The following is a 15080-nucleotide window of genomic DNA, read 5'->3' as shown; positions in this document are numbered from 1 at the left end:
ACCTCTGCACTAGAATGAGCCACGTGATTAAAATTAAACGGACTGAAATAAAAACAAGTCTCTGCCAAAGTCCAGGAGAACGCTACAAAGAGAGGTTGCTATGCGGCAGTGGGCAGACCAGGCAGAGTTCTGTCTCGCTGCCCCAGATGGCCAGAGGGTGATTGGGGACGCCCTGTTCCATAGACCTTCACGTGAGGACGGCACGCAGAGCACAGGAGTGGCCCCAATGGACACTACCCGTCAAAGATTCAGCATTTGTGCACGTGAGGCACCTATGCATCTAGAATGGGCCACGTACAAAGACAAAGAAGAATCGCATGTTGCGCTCCCCTCCAACCTAACCCCTTTTCTGTGTTACTAATTGTATCTAGGATTCGATTTTAAAATCTAACTTTATATACATACGCCATTTATGCCCTTTGTTTCCACTGTGAAAACTGTGGGAAGAGCAAAAAAAGTAAACAGACCTAAAGTCTGATCCAACTCCCACTGAGGCCAGAAGAAGCCTTAGCTTACACAGTAACAAGACCACGCTATCATACAGCAGTTTCAGAGTCTGGCTGTCTCATCCATTAGTAGAATTTTGCAACAATGACGGTGAATGTTTGAAGGCAAATCTATTTCAGCTGTATTAAAAAGTACACCAGGAGTACACTTCTATTAAATTTGTCCTTTAAAACATTTGTTTTAAAACAAAACTTGAGTAACTGAGATCCACAATTTATGTTTCTTTTTAATTAGAATTAGTAACTGTTTAATTAGAATGAATAATTGTTCACTTGTAGGGGAAGTGCTGTCTGTATCATAGATGGAGAGATGCAAATTCTTACATTTCCCCCTCACTTGAACCAACTTGCCCTCAAGTCATTGCAGCAAAACCATCATCTTTCAGGGTGAAGACTTAGATGAAACTCCATTTGGAGACCATAATTGACTAAAGGGGGATCATGTTAAAAGATGGGCACTGGCTGTCCCAGGGGAGGAGTGGATTTTCCCCAAAGAACATCTGCTCCATTCAGTGCCTTGGCTTGTTCAGGACTTAATGTAAGGTTTGAAGTCCAAAGCCTAGTATGAGGAGGACGGGGGAATATTGCTTGAAAAAGAAAAATGGGTATTAGGTCAAGCCAAGTAGTATTGAAAATCAATCCATTTGCACAATGAAAGATGTGAAATGAATTACAATTTCTTGGCTAAAGTTAAGATAACTATTTATATTCTTCTTACAGTTATCAAGAGATTCATTACTACCACTGAATGATTTGATAAACATTACTAAATATTCTTTCTTGGATACTTATCTGACTCCTAATACCACAGTATCTGAACATCTCATGCTCTTTAGTGTATTTGTCCTCCCAGAACTCCTGTGAGGTAGGGAAGTGCTGTTATTCCCATTTTACAGGTGGGGAACTGTTGCACAGAGAGACCTATTCATGTACTTGCATTCCATTTGGGTGAACATATTAACTGTCATGCTAAGTTTAAAGTCTTATCTCACAAACAAGCAAATCTAAAGCAAAACTGCAGTCACTAGCAGTAGGCCAGGGCATTTGGCAATGTGATTGTTCATTTATTTAATACCAAAGGTTAGAACTAATGAAACTGATAGTTCTTTTTAATTTTCTAATGTAAACACAACTCTTGAAGTCTTGTGGGCTCCATGGGCATCTAAGTGCTCCTGATGGGAGGATGGAATCCTTTACTGTGGTGACAAAATGCTACATTAGACATTTCACACCTACTCTTTCTCAAGGGAATAGTCTGACTCAGGACAGACCCATTGCCACATATGACATTCAAGCTCTTGTAACTGATGGTAGGGGACTTCACAGCACTTTCACAAAGTCCTCCAATGTCCTAAAGTGGGAGCACAATCTTCCTCGGCTGAGGTTCAGCCTTGCACAAGTTTAAAAATGTTTGTGCTTTTCCCTTGCTAATAATGCCATTCAAAAGAGTGGGTGGGGTGTAAGAGCCACTTTCCTTCCCTATCCAGTAGAGAGAGGGTTAGATGCTGCTGGTTAGATCCCTGACCACACGGGGTAGTGCTCACAAAAAAACCCCACATGTAAATTGTTTATTTTGCCAGCCATTTAGCTTTAAAAAAAACAAACAAAACAAAACCACCAAGTCAATATGCTCAGATATCCCAAAGATTAGGAAAAAGGGGATTTTATATATCCACAAAAAGAAAAGGAGTACTTGTGGCACCTTAGAGACTAACCAATTTATTTGAGCATGAGCTTTCGTGAGCTACAGCTCACTTCATCAGATGTCATCTGATGAAGTGAGCTGTAGCTCACGAAAGCTCATGCTCAAATAAATTGGTTAGTCTCTAAGGTGCCACAAGTACTCCTTTTCTTTTTGCGAATACAGACTAACACGGCTGTTCCTCTGAAACCTGATATATATCCACAGTAAAAGATGCACCTACATATTAACATGGGCTTAAAAGGCCAAACTCAAATTGTGGTCTAAGTAGTTACAATTCCATTGATCTGCACCAGGTATATCAGAGTGTTTTCCTAGATTTATGGGGGAAGTGAAACTTCCAACAGAAAGTTTCAGATTCTGAACCAAGCTAGGTACATCTTACAACAATCTAACTTATTACCAAAAATGCATAGTAAAGAGAGTTGTGTATACAAATTGTTCATACAGTTGTTTATACAGATTAAAGACTATATAGAAAAATAAGGCTAGGGATGTGTTGTTGTTTCAATTAACCTTCAAATCTCTTATTGTCAGAACAGAAAGTTATTTTGAGTGAGGTTTTTTTTTCAGTTTTTGTCTCTTCCGTAAACCCAAAAGACAGCCCCCATTTTAAACACTACCCCCAGCTTATTCAGGAAGCATTTATTACAATGAAGTATAGCGGTCACTTGAAACAAAAGCTGAAAAGAAAAAAAATAGAACATTCTGTGGGTTATTCAAATGAAAGCAGCAGTGCATATTCCAGCTGGCAGTTCTGGGTCATCTTCTTTCTGCCTCTTCTTAAGTGCCAAGTAATAGATGTTGCCAGCAGGCCTCATTGGGACCCTGTAAGAAAATTACACAAATGCAGCACAGAACAACAGATGAAAAGATTAGTCACTGTATCCACAGATAGATTACAAGTGCTGGTAGAGGTTGTTTTTCATTAATACTTTTACTAAGCATAAAGGTGCACACAACAGCAAGGAAATTTTCACAAGCTGAAGTATCTTCTACATTCTCCCCTTTACCTCATTGTAGGTATTTTTATTTGCTGTGTATCAGGGGATGATTTCCAAATTGTATCAGAGGAATTGTTTAGTGGTTAGAGCAGCAAACTTGCGTTCTGCTCCAGGCTTCATCTCCCTTTGACTCATTGTGTGATCTTTGGCTAGTCCTTTAACCTCATTTTACCCACATATGGGTAGCTAAATGAATCTTCACTCTCTCCTCAGCTTTCAGGAAGCAGAGCAGGGAGTGACAGCACTGATCTGTTCTCCCCCCACTCCCCATGCTCTAAAACTGCAACTGGAAGAGTGCAGGGAGCACAGATTGAAGCTCTTATCCTGGAACTGCACCACTCAGTATCTTGCTGAGCATCAGAGGAGTGTTATGTGTTGTGAGTAAAGCTACAATTTTGTCACAGAGGTCAGGAAGCCCATGACTTCAGGGAGCTGTGAGGTACCTGTGCCCCCCCCAAACTCCAAGCTGCTGTGGGCAACCCCCACTGTCCCCAGAACTCCTGGCCGGAGGGACCCCACAGCTCAGAGCCACAGGTGAAGGGGGACACCCGAAGTTCCCAGCCAGGCTCTCAGCAGCTGCCCAGTGGCTCTCCATTTTGTCATGGATATTTTTATGAATAAAAAATTTTTATGAATAAAAAATCCATGAATTTTTCTTTATTGCCCGTGACCTGGCCCTGACTTTTACTAAAAATATCCATGACAAAATATTAGCCTTAGCTGTGTGCCAATAGGGTGCCTAGCTACACACGCACACATCTTCAAAAGAACCCTGCAAAATGCCTCATGTGCCTCTGAATCATCTGGTTCTACAAAATTGGGGAAGATCTGTCACTGAAGTGTCCAGGTGAGCATAACTAACTAAGACGAGAGGCACAAATTGAACGCTTCCAGAATAAGTAACAGGACAAAAAAAATGATCAAATGTTTATTGCATATTTACAAATAATCTGACACTGGACAGAATAAATACCTACAGTGTCTTATTTATATAAAGTACGGATAATTCACATCCCTTTTTCACCTGTATAATAAAACTGTTTAATATTACACACATACTATGAGTTAATGCTTACAATAGAGGAAACTTTTCCCTCATTAAAAATATAAATTGCTCTTTTTAAAGTTATCAAACTAAAACAGCAGACTCCTTTATTTTAGGATAGAAACTTACATACTTACATCAGAAACTTTATCTGATGATGCCACCATGCCATTTGAATGGATTATTGTTTTGGAGTGGGGTATCTTACAGAACAATCAGAAAGACATGGTCCTTGACCAAAGAACATCAATCTAGATTATCTGCAAAACATATGGAATACATCATATGAGCAAACAAACACACAAGCAACAAATCTGTGCGATGCACTGAATGTTTACAACTTTTTTTATTTAAGAAATGAGGGGAGGGCCTCAGAAGGCAGGTGAGATGTGGAGGCTTGAGTGTATGGTATTCTGTTATGGAGGAAAATTAAATAGTCCCCAAAGAAAAAAGACCAATCAGTGCACAAGTGTTTATTATGCGCACACGCATGCACGCACACACAGTAATACAAACTCACAAAATACTGCACGCTAAATTCCTCTACTTCCAGCATATTTAATTCAGATTCTCAATAAAAAAGGGGTTTCCAGACACACAGGAACCCCCTCCTGGAAGATTTAACTGGGTTAACTCAACTTCTTCATTCCCGGCTCCAAAGTCCCAATCTTTTTGGAGTGTCCCAAGGGAAAACCTCCTCCAGCATTAACCTTGGAGACAAAACTTTGCTTGAAAAAGCCTCTACTGGGAAGTAAAACCTGTAATAGAGTAAAGTCTCTGGGGAAAAGTCATTACACTGAACTGTCTAAACAATGAAAGCAAAGTACAAACAATTCACGCATGGACAAATTCCTACTAGTACAGCACCTCAATTAGGCCAAATAAAATTCCTTATGTGTGAGTGGAGGTACCTGCTCTCTTTACTTTTAGGTCCCAGCCAGCTGCTCTGTCACCCATACCATCATTTTCCCCCCATGAACCCACTTTAATCCATGGTTATTTACATGTGCAAGAGTCTACCAGAAAACACAGTGGTATTGTTTAAGAATAATTTAGCCATTCTGTAATTAAATTTGAATGGATAATTTATATTGTAGACACCTTGGGAAAGGGAAAAGGTCCTTTTGCTTTTCTGTCAAAGACCATGTTATACCTACTGAACGGGGCACCAATAAATAAGAACAGTCACAAGATGGAGTTATTGGGCAGGTTTCCTGTCCAAAGGGCAGGGGGGCAAAACTAAGATGAGGACTTGTCCTTTGTCATTTTAATCTTCTGTTTCTGTATCAGAGAAAGTGCATTGTATTTTGAACTCAAGGCAAATAATCTCCCCACTGTATTTTCCACTGAATGCATCCGATGAAGTGAGCTGTAGCTCACGAAAGCTTATGCTCAAATAAATTTGTTATTCTCTAAGGTGCCACAAGTACTCCTTTTCTTTTTGCGAATACAGACTAAGATGGCTGCTACTCTGAAACAAGGCAAATAATGTTGTCTAAGTTTGGGATATTACAGGTGCTTTGTTTCTAAAACAGTATTTTAATAGAAAACAATCCCTGATGTCAATTTGAGATCTCAGTCCCCAATCCTGCAAGGTGCTGACTCTCTCCCAAGAGATATTGACCACCTCCAGCTTGCACAGAAGTCAATGGGGTTTTAGACATCTCAGCAACTTGCAATAGTGATCTTACACAGTAAACCCCCCCCCATTTTTTTGGTCGAGTATCATGATGCTTTTTAAATTCAATTAAAGTATACTGTAGAGTTAGAACTGAATGTCCAGAGATATGCTGGAAGACTGTACACACCCCCATTGCAATTAAATAAGGAGATGGTACTAGCCTCCAATATTATGTGTCTCACCCATCATACATAGAGATGGTCAAACTTTTTCAAAATTCACCATTTCGATGAAACTTTTCAAAGAAATTCCAATGAAAAGCCACAGGATGAATTTTTTGTCAACGTTATGAAAACTGCATCTCATTTTTGACCAGGTCTATCAGAAAAATAGACCTTTTATTACAGAAACATTTTAATATCCAGTATACTATATTTCCCCCCTATTCTATACTGTTACTGCTCACACAATATCTTTTTTTTTTTGGGTATAATTTAACAGTGTTCTTCTTATACACAGGGGCCAACACAGTAGCCTTTACTAAGTGTGAATACTCATGTGAGTAAGGGCTGTAATATTTGTCCCATAGTACATGCTCAGTGCTGCAGACCAGATCTATATAAAACGATTTTAATAAAGGAAAAGAGTACTATTACATTATAAAATTAATAAAAGTACTTCTACTCAGTGTTTATCCTGAAAAGCCCTTACTTGTATGAGTAGCCATTACTCTTGTGAGGAATCACTTTGATATCAATAGTATTACTCACATGAGCAGGAATTTTGCAGCATTGGGTTCATTAACTAATTAATCTTCAACATCCTTGAAACAAGTTAAGTATCCTCATTTTACAGTTAGGAAAACAAAATCTGACAGACGACATGATTTTCATAAAAACAAGTAATACAGACACCTATGACTAGAAGTCATTTCTACAATAAGATGCAATTGCACAGTTCTGCCAGTAAAACATCATCTAATGTAGATTTTAAAGAACACCCTTCACCTTTATAGCTGGGCTGAAAGCAAATCACAATTTTATGCTTCATATTTACATGTCACATCAAATGTTCTTGGGGGTTTTCAGTGAGCAGAATCCATCCCAGAATTGTACCTTCAGTTTTCCATCATGTTGTAATTTCTATAAGTCCTATGAAAGTAGAACCTAACAGTGCACTCTCCTTCAACTCACGCTCCCCCCAAAAGGTTATATAGGAGCAAAACTTCACAAATACTTTCTGCTGAATATAACATGAAAAAAGGCTCCAGAAGTTGTACACAGTACATTCTGAGCCTTCCAGCCATCAGGAACTCTGTGACTGTGACCAAACAAGCGTCCTGATTTATTCTTCCCTCAAATGCCTATAGCCGCCATCCTGGTAAAGACTTTTGCAAGAACCTAGAAGACCATATCATCATACACATCTTTTCCATCCTAGCTATTTTTATTTTCAAACTTCAGAGCAGAGGAGTGTAATTTACAGCATTAGCTGAATGGGTATATTGGTTTACGCTTCAGGATTAAGGAGAATATAAAGTGACTGCAATTTATTACTTTAACACAACAGCTTATGAAACACAACCACTAGTTTTATATGCTTGAGTTTACCATAAAACAGCCATAAACAAAAATAATTATATTCAGTAAATCATTTAATACCAGTCATATTTTATGTGTTTCTGAAGAAAACCCTTTGAACACAGAAGGGTACCTAAAAATAATAAAGACTTTGGAAGATATTCGTGGAAGAGGGATGATGTTTGTTAGCATTTTCCCATCTTTTCAAATCTTAAATTTCACTCTCTGTAAAAAAAAAAAAAAAAAAAAAAATCCAAAACAAGCTTAGATTTGGAGAAGTGCACATTGCAGTAAAAGCTGTATTTTTTTCTCTGTGTACATACATACCTGTAGCTATACAGATAAATATACTCAGTACATTTATTTGAATCTCATATACATAATGCATTTATATGAATTTGATCAGTTATCAAAGCAAATGTTCAGTGTATTCTTTTGAACACTGCACAAATGTTCTGAACATGCACTCATAGTTCTCCCATAGTGCTTTTCTTTAAAAACAACCAATGCATTAAATTTAATCAAAACAATTCTAATAAAACATTGTAGCTAAGATCTGAATTGCTCAAAAGTAGGGAAATTCCAATCTAAGGATCCTGTTACAACTTTACCTTTGCCATACTGCATAGTTCCAATTCAGCAAGGTATTTAAAGCACATGCCTAGCTCCCTGCATAATGAGTCCCATTGATCTTAATGGGAATACTCACATGTGTAATTTGGCATATGCTTAAGTACAGTAATTGATTGAATTGGGGTGTAACGATATGAATGCAGAAAACTTTACCACCGTATATAATATATTGTGTAGCTAACTGCACGTGCTCAATGGGACTCGTACAAATTATGGCTGCGGTGGGAAATGTAACTTGATATTTTAAATATACATAAGAAAGAATATCCAAACTACAATGCTGTATTAACTTTGTTTTTGGAATTTAATATATGAAACATTCTCCTTCATCTTTCTGAAGCTCACATTTGGATTGCAAAAGCAAAACAACTGATGACAGGAGGCTGAGGGTGAGGGGGAGAATGTTAGTTTCTGGACGAAGGTTCCTTCAGCCCTCAAGACATCAGAGCCATTAAACAAGACAGTGTAAATGCCAGCTGCTGTTTCTTTGAAAGGATACAATGTTCTTCAGTGACAAAGCCACTCTTCTATAACAAGGTTAGATTGTTTTATGCATGTGTTGCTATGGTGAGAGAGAAAAGAGTTGATGAAAAATTGGATGACTACTTGTCTCATTGCAGAGAAAGCAACAGAAATTGAAGATTAATGTACTCTAGACCCATCATATCTTGTACCCTATGCACTTAATATGCAATACTCAAGCATACAAATTGATACTTTCAACATTCTGTAAGCCTTCAAGATGTAGAACTTAACAAATTACAAATTATTCTTTCATATCATTCAGCTACACACACTAAACCACCTGCACGAGTGCAGAAGGTGTTCTTGTCACTGCATTCCCTCAGAAATTTTGCCCAGAAAGTGGGAGGCAGCTTTAGTTAATAACTGGAGCACCACTAGCCAAAGCTGCTGAGGGGGCAGTACTAAATCAGCACTTGTAGGAGTTGACCTGTAATTCTCATAGTAATTTGAATTTCTGAAAATCCCAATTTATGGATACCTTCTAAAATATGTTGTTTTTTCTTCTGTCCATCTAGATATGAGGTTTTTATTGTGCTCTCTTAGCTGAGTCTAGCTGCTGTGTAAATTACAGACACTTACTTCCTTTCTCCCACTGCCTGAAACAGTAGCCAGAATGGTTTCTTTAAAACTATTTTTTATTTTCCAACACTGCCCTGTGCCAGTGTTGTCTCCCTTCAATATACATTACCGAAAATGTGTTCTGCTGATCATGAAGCAAGAATTGAGAAATTGCTTCCTGCCTCTATTATCTATTTCCACTTCCAGCTGTCTCTTGACTCCATCCACATGCTCTTAAGGCTCTTTCACTGCACTTCCTCTCTGCCCTCCCACATACAAGTGTCCTGGGTCACCCTTCCCACCTACCTCTCCAATGATCCTGATTCCGGACTACGTAGAGGTCCCCAAACCTCTTCCCCCAGATGCAGACTCCCTCCTGTTTTTTGAAAAGTCTCCCAGTTTCCCTCACATTTATTTTCATCACAAGATTGCCTCAAATTCCTCCCTAGCTGCCTCTGAAATAAGGTTCCTCACTCCATCCTCATCCCAGTTGTAGATTCCCTCCCACAAAATCTCTTAAGCTCCCTCTCCAGTTGCCTCCCAGCTGCATTCCCTCCTCTCTCACACATCCTGGGGAAAGTTCTGCAACTGGTATAAAGTATCTTATCTCCAGAGGACAAGGGGTATGACAATTTACACCAGCTGATATTTGTATCGTTTCTGGTCATCGGAGGCAAGACTAGTGCAAGGGAACTTTTCACAGTTTCATATCCGATAAAACAACAAACACCATATGGTTGTTTGTGCTAAGTATTCAGAAGGAAGAAAAAATGCTAGATTTTCATCCCAGATAGGCAAATGATACAGATGGAACAGTTAAATCAAATAACCACAATTCCAGCTACATTTTAAAGTACAATCACACATTTTATTTATGCCGGTGACAAGTACAATACTATTTGCAAAACAAATGATTGTAACTTAGTTTCATGCTAAACAAGCAGGTTTAAAAAGCAGCTACTTTTTGTTATTAACAACCTGACAACTGGTACATTTTAGATGTTCAATTCTATGCAACTGCAGAGTATTAACATGGTGCCAGTTTAAAGTGAGGAGCTACTGCTGGATACAAGTTAATGAAAATTTGGAAATAGAGCAGCGGTAAGCAAAGTAATTTGAATAAGTACTGGAGAAAAATTATTTTCATATGGAAATAATGCTCCCAGTTGACAAAAAGGGTGAAAAATTGAGCTGTTCTTTGCAAATATAAAAAAAATGTAAAAGATTTAATAACTACAGATGTTTCCATTCAAGGCTCTATGTGAATGTACTGTAACAAAAATAATAGTCTGTTATATATTAGTGATCATCTCACTGTCTCAATTTTTTTTGTCTTTGAAATTCAAATATGTAATAAAGCAACCACATCGTTCGACTGTTTCTGAAGTGTCAATGACTTCATATAGCCACTTAACATAGTACAGGGCTGCATAGTCTCACTTTATGCAAAACCCTTATTATAAGTACTTATTTAAAAAAAGAAAGGTGAGAAGATTCAGACATCAAGTTCAGTTGTGAGCAAAGGGAACCACACATCAAAATAGTCCTCAGGCCTCGGCTTTTAGCATATTGTAATTTCTATCACTAAGAAAGTATCCATAAGGCTAAATCCTGAAGGTAGAGCTCTTTTTGGAGTCAAGGGACATTTTGCTTGAGTTAAGGATTTCAGTATTTAACCCATAGAATTTAGAAATGGAGGAGACGACCTATTAGGTTAACTTATCTAAGCCATGGAAGGCAACACAGGATTGTTGCATACAGAACATTAAGGGGCAGATCTTGTCCTGCTGAAGTCAATGAGAGTTTTGCCATTGATTTCAATGAGGCCTGGATCTCACCCTAAGTATTTTGTTTAGTCTAGTGTCAGGTGACAAGCAACAGGGGTTCTATCAATTTGTCTTTCCTTAAAAGTTAATTTCAAAGTCTAACAGATCTCATTACCAAAAACTGTTACATGATATTCACCCTATTTTTTCCTTTCCTCAGTTTTATCAGTTCGGCTCTAGTTATAACCATTGAGACTACCCTAAAACAACTCTTTCCTTACTTGCTTTTTATACTTTACAAACACTTGTACATAGTTATAATATACCTCTATTGTCTTAAGAGTCATGCTATTCCTGTTTAGCGAATTCATTCTTTCTTCATACATCAATCACTACAGTCTCAAGAATTTTAGTTAAACTTCTCTGGACTTCCTTCTAGTTTATCAGCATCTTGACCTACCTCCATATAATAGGAGTGGTCTCATCATTGGTGCAGAGAGGGGGACTATTATCTCCTTGGTACATGATACCACTGCGTATATGCAACCCAACACACAGACTGGCTGTTTTGCTGTTATATTGCATTGCTGTGCATTATCACCTTTAGATCTTTTTCTAGCATTACTGCTTTCCAAGGATCTGTCCCCCATTAAGCATATGATGGTTGGGTAATTTTTTTCCAGGAAGATTAATTTTTCCAAGATGAACCTTGTTTCCTAACTTTCTATCCATACTTCTATGCTATTCAGTTCTGTGCACTTCTGTTCTCTCTAGGTCAATCTGCATTCTTTATTTGTCCTCAGCAAAGACATCTCAAATTCTAGCATGCCAGATTTAAAGGATATTGTGCTCTACCACTGATATAGCTAATGTACAGCTATGGACTTCATTATTACATGAATACATTTTAATAATTTTGTGTCTATATGGTGTCTATCCAGCAGTTTTCTAGCTGTTTCATAACACTTAGAAATAAACACGAAAATATTAAAATGTGCGCAAAAGCCTTTGGAAAAGAAAAAAAGTCAAGACCCTTTTTCTTGAAAGGAGCAAAACACTAATATATTTGTGCAGGATATCAAGAGCCTCAGAAAAGCAGAGGCAAAAATAAAGGCAGAAACTTTATATGCCAACATGCCTTAAAGATGCGTGCCTACTAACGTGAGCTAGTACGTAGAATGTCAGTGTGATAGATGTGGATATGCAATAATGTTATGAACACTGGTCAGTAAGGGGAAGTTACTGTACACTGAGGTTTTAAAACTTTCCTGTATGAATGCACTGATTTAACTTAATAGGGGGGCTGCGGGAAGAACAAGCAAGACGGCAATATACAATGGTCCCAGATAAGCAACTTTGCAGCAAATATCCGGGTCAATTATGAGACAAGGGCATACTTCAAGTCTCTAGGTTGAAGTGACACAGCTGTTTTGCCAGGCTAGGAATCAAATGGGCTACAAACAGCTAAAAAGCTATTTGATTCCTGTGAAGGGGTCATTGAGTTGCCAAGGCTCTCCAGGGAGTGTCAGTGAATTCTACAGGGAGACAAATTGACAGAGAGAGGTTCTACGGAAGAGTCCCCAGGTAGAATATGTTTAAACACCTGGTAAGCTAGATGTGTGTAGTGTGTCCTATTGTTTTTAAGATGGTTTTCTCTTAATTGCTTTTGTTCTAAATAAATGATGCTTTGCTTTAAGGTGGCTTTTGGGTCACTGCTTACCACTGTCACGGTCTCAGAGGGAACAGAATTGCAGGGTGTTGACATAAGTCAGACATGTGGAGGGAAACCATGGTTGTGCAATCCAGGACCCGCTCTGGGGAAAAACACATGATCCCACCCCAAGAGAGAGGGGATGGCTCGAGGACTGGGACTTAGGGAGGGGGTATGCAAGAAGAAATCAGGAGGGGTCAGAGATGCAGTTGCCTGGTAACCGTGACAGTCAAAAGCTCAGTAAGATATGGTGGGATCCAGTCCAGAGGGCTTTAAATTCTCGTTTCCTTGTGGTAACTATTCCAGCTTTAATTCAGAACACTTGAGCATGGGAAACAAAAGGACTATAATGAATCCAGCTAGAAACAGGGTGAGGTCAGAGAGAATGATGCTCGTCCAGCAATGGTAAGGAATCTGGACAACAAAATGGAGGAATCAGAACACGCGGTACAGGACGTGACACCAGATATTGAAAGAATAGAAACATGATGGAATAGCAATCGTGCCTGTTATTCAGGTATTGAAGGGTATGTGCTGCTCAGGAGAGAAAGAAGTAAAAGTGAGGGTGGTGGAGTAGCATTGTGTGTCAATAATGTGGTAGACTGTAAAGAAATAAGAAGTGATTGCGTGGGTAAAACAGAATTATTTTGGATCAAAATCACTTTGGTGAAGGATTGTAAAAGACGTTCTATAGCAGATTCTTAGGGCTTGATTTGCATATGGATAGAGATCTCTTTAATATTATTATTAGAGCTATAAATACTACTGGAAACTGTGTCATTACAGGAGACTTTAACTTCCCAGGTAAATGGGATGACCTGGGTAAATATAGGCCTGTCAGCCTGATATTGATCCTGGGCAAGATAAAGGAGCAGTTGATGCAGGACTCAGTTAAGAAAAGAATGGTAATTAATGCAAATGAACCTGGGTTTTATGGAAAACAGATCTGGTCAAATTAGTTTGATAATCTTTTTGACGAGATTACACATTTGGTTGATAAAGGTAAGTGTTAAAGTAATGTACTTAGACTTCTGTAACGCGTTTGACTTGGCATCGCATGACATTTTGATGAAAATACAAGAATGATATAAAATTAACATGGCACAGATTAAATGTATAAAAACTGGATTATTATACAGGAGGAACTGAATGACCTGGAGGACTGGAGTTATAGAAGTAAGATGAAATTTTATAGTACAAAGGGCAAGGTCATGCACTTAGGAACTAATAAGAATTTCAGCTACATGCTGGGGACTCATCAGTTAGAAACACAGGAGGAGAAAGTCCTGGGTATATTAGTTGAGCACAGGAATACTATGAGCCAGCAATGTGATGCCAGCATGAAAGAGGCAAACGTGATCCTAGGATATATCAGGCAAGGTATTTCCAGTAGAGATAGGAAAGTATTAATGTTATTGAGTACAACACTCATAAGATCTCATTTGGAACACTACGTATAATTTTGGTCACCCATGTTCAAGAAAGTGAATTCAAACTGGAACAGGTGCAGAGAAGGGCTACTAGGATGACCAGGTGAGTGAAAGCACATCTTATGATAGATTAAAAGCGCTTGGCTTGTTTAGCCTAGCAAGATGAAGGCTGAGAGGGGATATGATTGCTCTCTACAAATAAATCAGGTGCGTAAACACCAGGGGAGGGTATTTAAGCTCAAGAACAGTGTTGGCACAAGAACAAATAGTACATGAATTCATGTAGGCTGGAAATTAAGACGTTTTCTAACCATCAGAGTAGTGAAGTTCAGGTACGGCCTTTCAACAGAAATAATGGGGGCAAACAACCTAACTAAAGATAAGATAGAACCTGACAAGTTTATGAATGGGATGTGGTTGCCTGTGACAGCAAGGGACTGGAGTCAGTGGATGTCTATACTGCAATTAAACAACCTTCCCCCTCATGGGATCCCAGAGCCCAAGCCCAAATATGCACACCACAATTAAACAGCCTTGTAGCCTAAGTCAGCTGATGAGGGCCAGCTGCGGGTGTTATATTGTAGTGTAGACATACTGTCAATAACCCAGAAGTTCCATGGTCATTTTCACAGAAACTACCTCAGAAGAAGATTTTAATGGTATCTGTTGAACAACAGTAAAACAAAAGATCAATCACAGAAAAAAATTTGACTTACTCGTGTCCACTATTTGCAGATGAAACTGGAACAGCATTGGAATCATATTTAAATTTTCAAACTCTTTTTCTAAAGTACCGCTATATGCCTTTATAGATGCAAAATCCATTTCCAACTTCAACTGCTGATTCTAAAATTGGACAAAAGGTGTTTTAGCTTAAGAACACATCACAGTCACCTAGCAGTACATGAAAAAAAATGACAAAATAATTTCATCTTTTATTCCCAGATTTGAACATTTGGCCCACATTTGCCAAATTGAACTAATCAGATAAATTCAGCA

The 15080-nt window shown here is 38.5% G+C and overlaps 1 protein-coding gene across 1 annotated transcript in view; it reads right to left on the bottom strand.

The window, feature by feature from the left end:
- Positions 1-2707: 2707 nt before the first annotated feature.
- LOC125636027 (uncharacterized) overlaps positions 2708-15080 on the bottom strand; it is a 38832-nt gene continuing 26459 nt past the window's right edge. The window contains exons 11-13 of the mRNA XM_048848565.2: positions 14798-14927; positions 4395-4517; positions 2708-3036 (exon numbers count right to left, since the gene is read on the bottom strand). Coding sequence (XP_048704522.2) covers positions 4504-4517; positions 14798-14927 — 144 coding nt within the window. The 3' untranslated portion in view covers positions 2708-3036; positions 4395-4503. The remainder of the gene's footprint in view (positions 3037-4394; positions 4518-14797; positions 14928-15080) is intronic.

Source organism: Caretta caretta, chromosome 4, assembly GCF_965140235.1.
Source record: "Caretta caretta isolate rCarCar2 chromosome 4, rCarCar1.hap1, whole genome shotgun sequence".
Lineage (NCBI taxonomy): Eukaryota > Metazoa > Chordata > Testudines > Cheloniidae > Caretta > Caretta caretta.
This window is presented reverse-complemented; position numbering and strand designations above follow the sequence as displayed.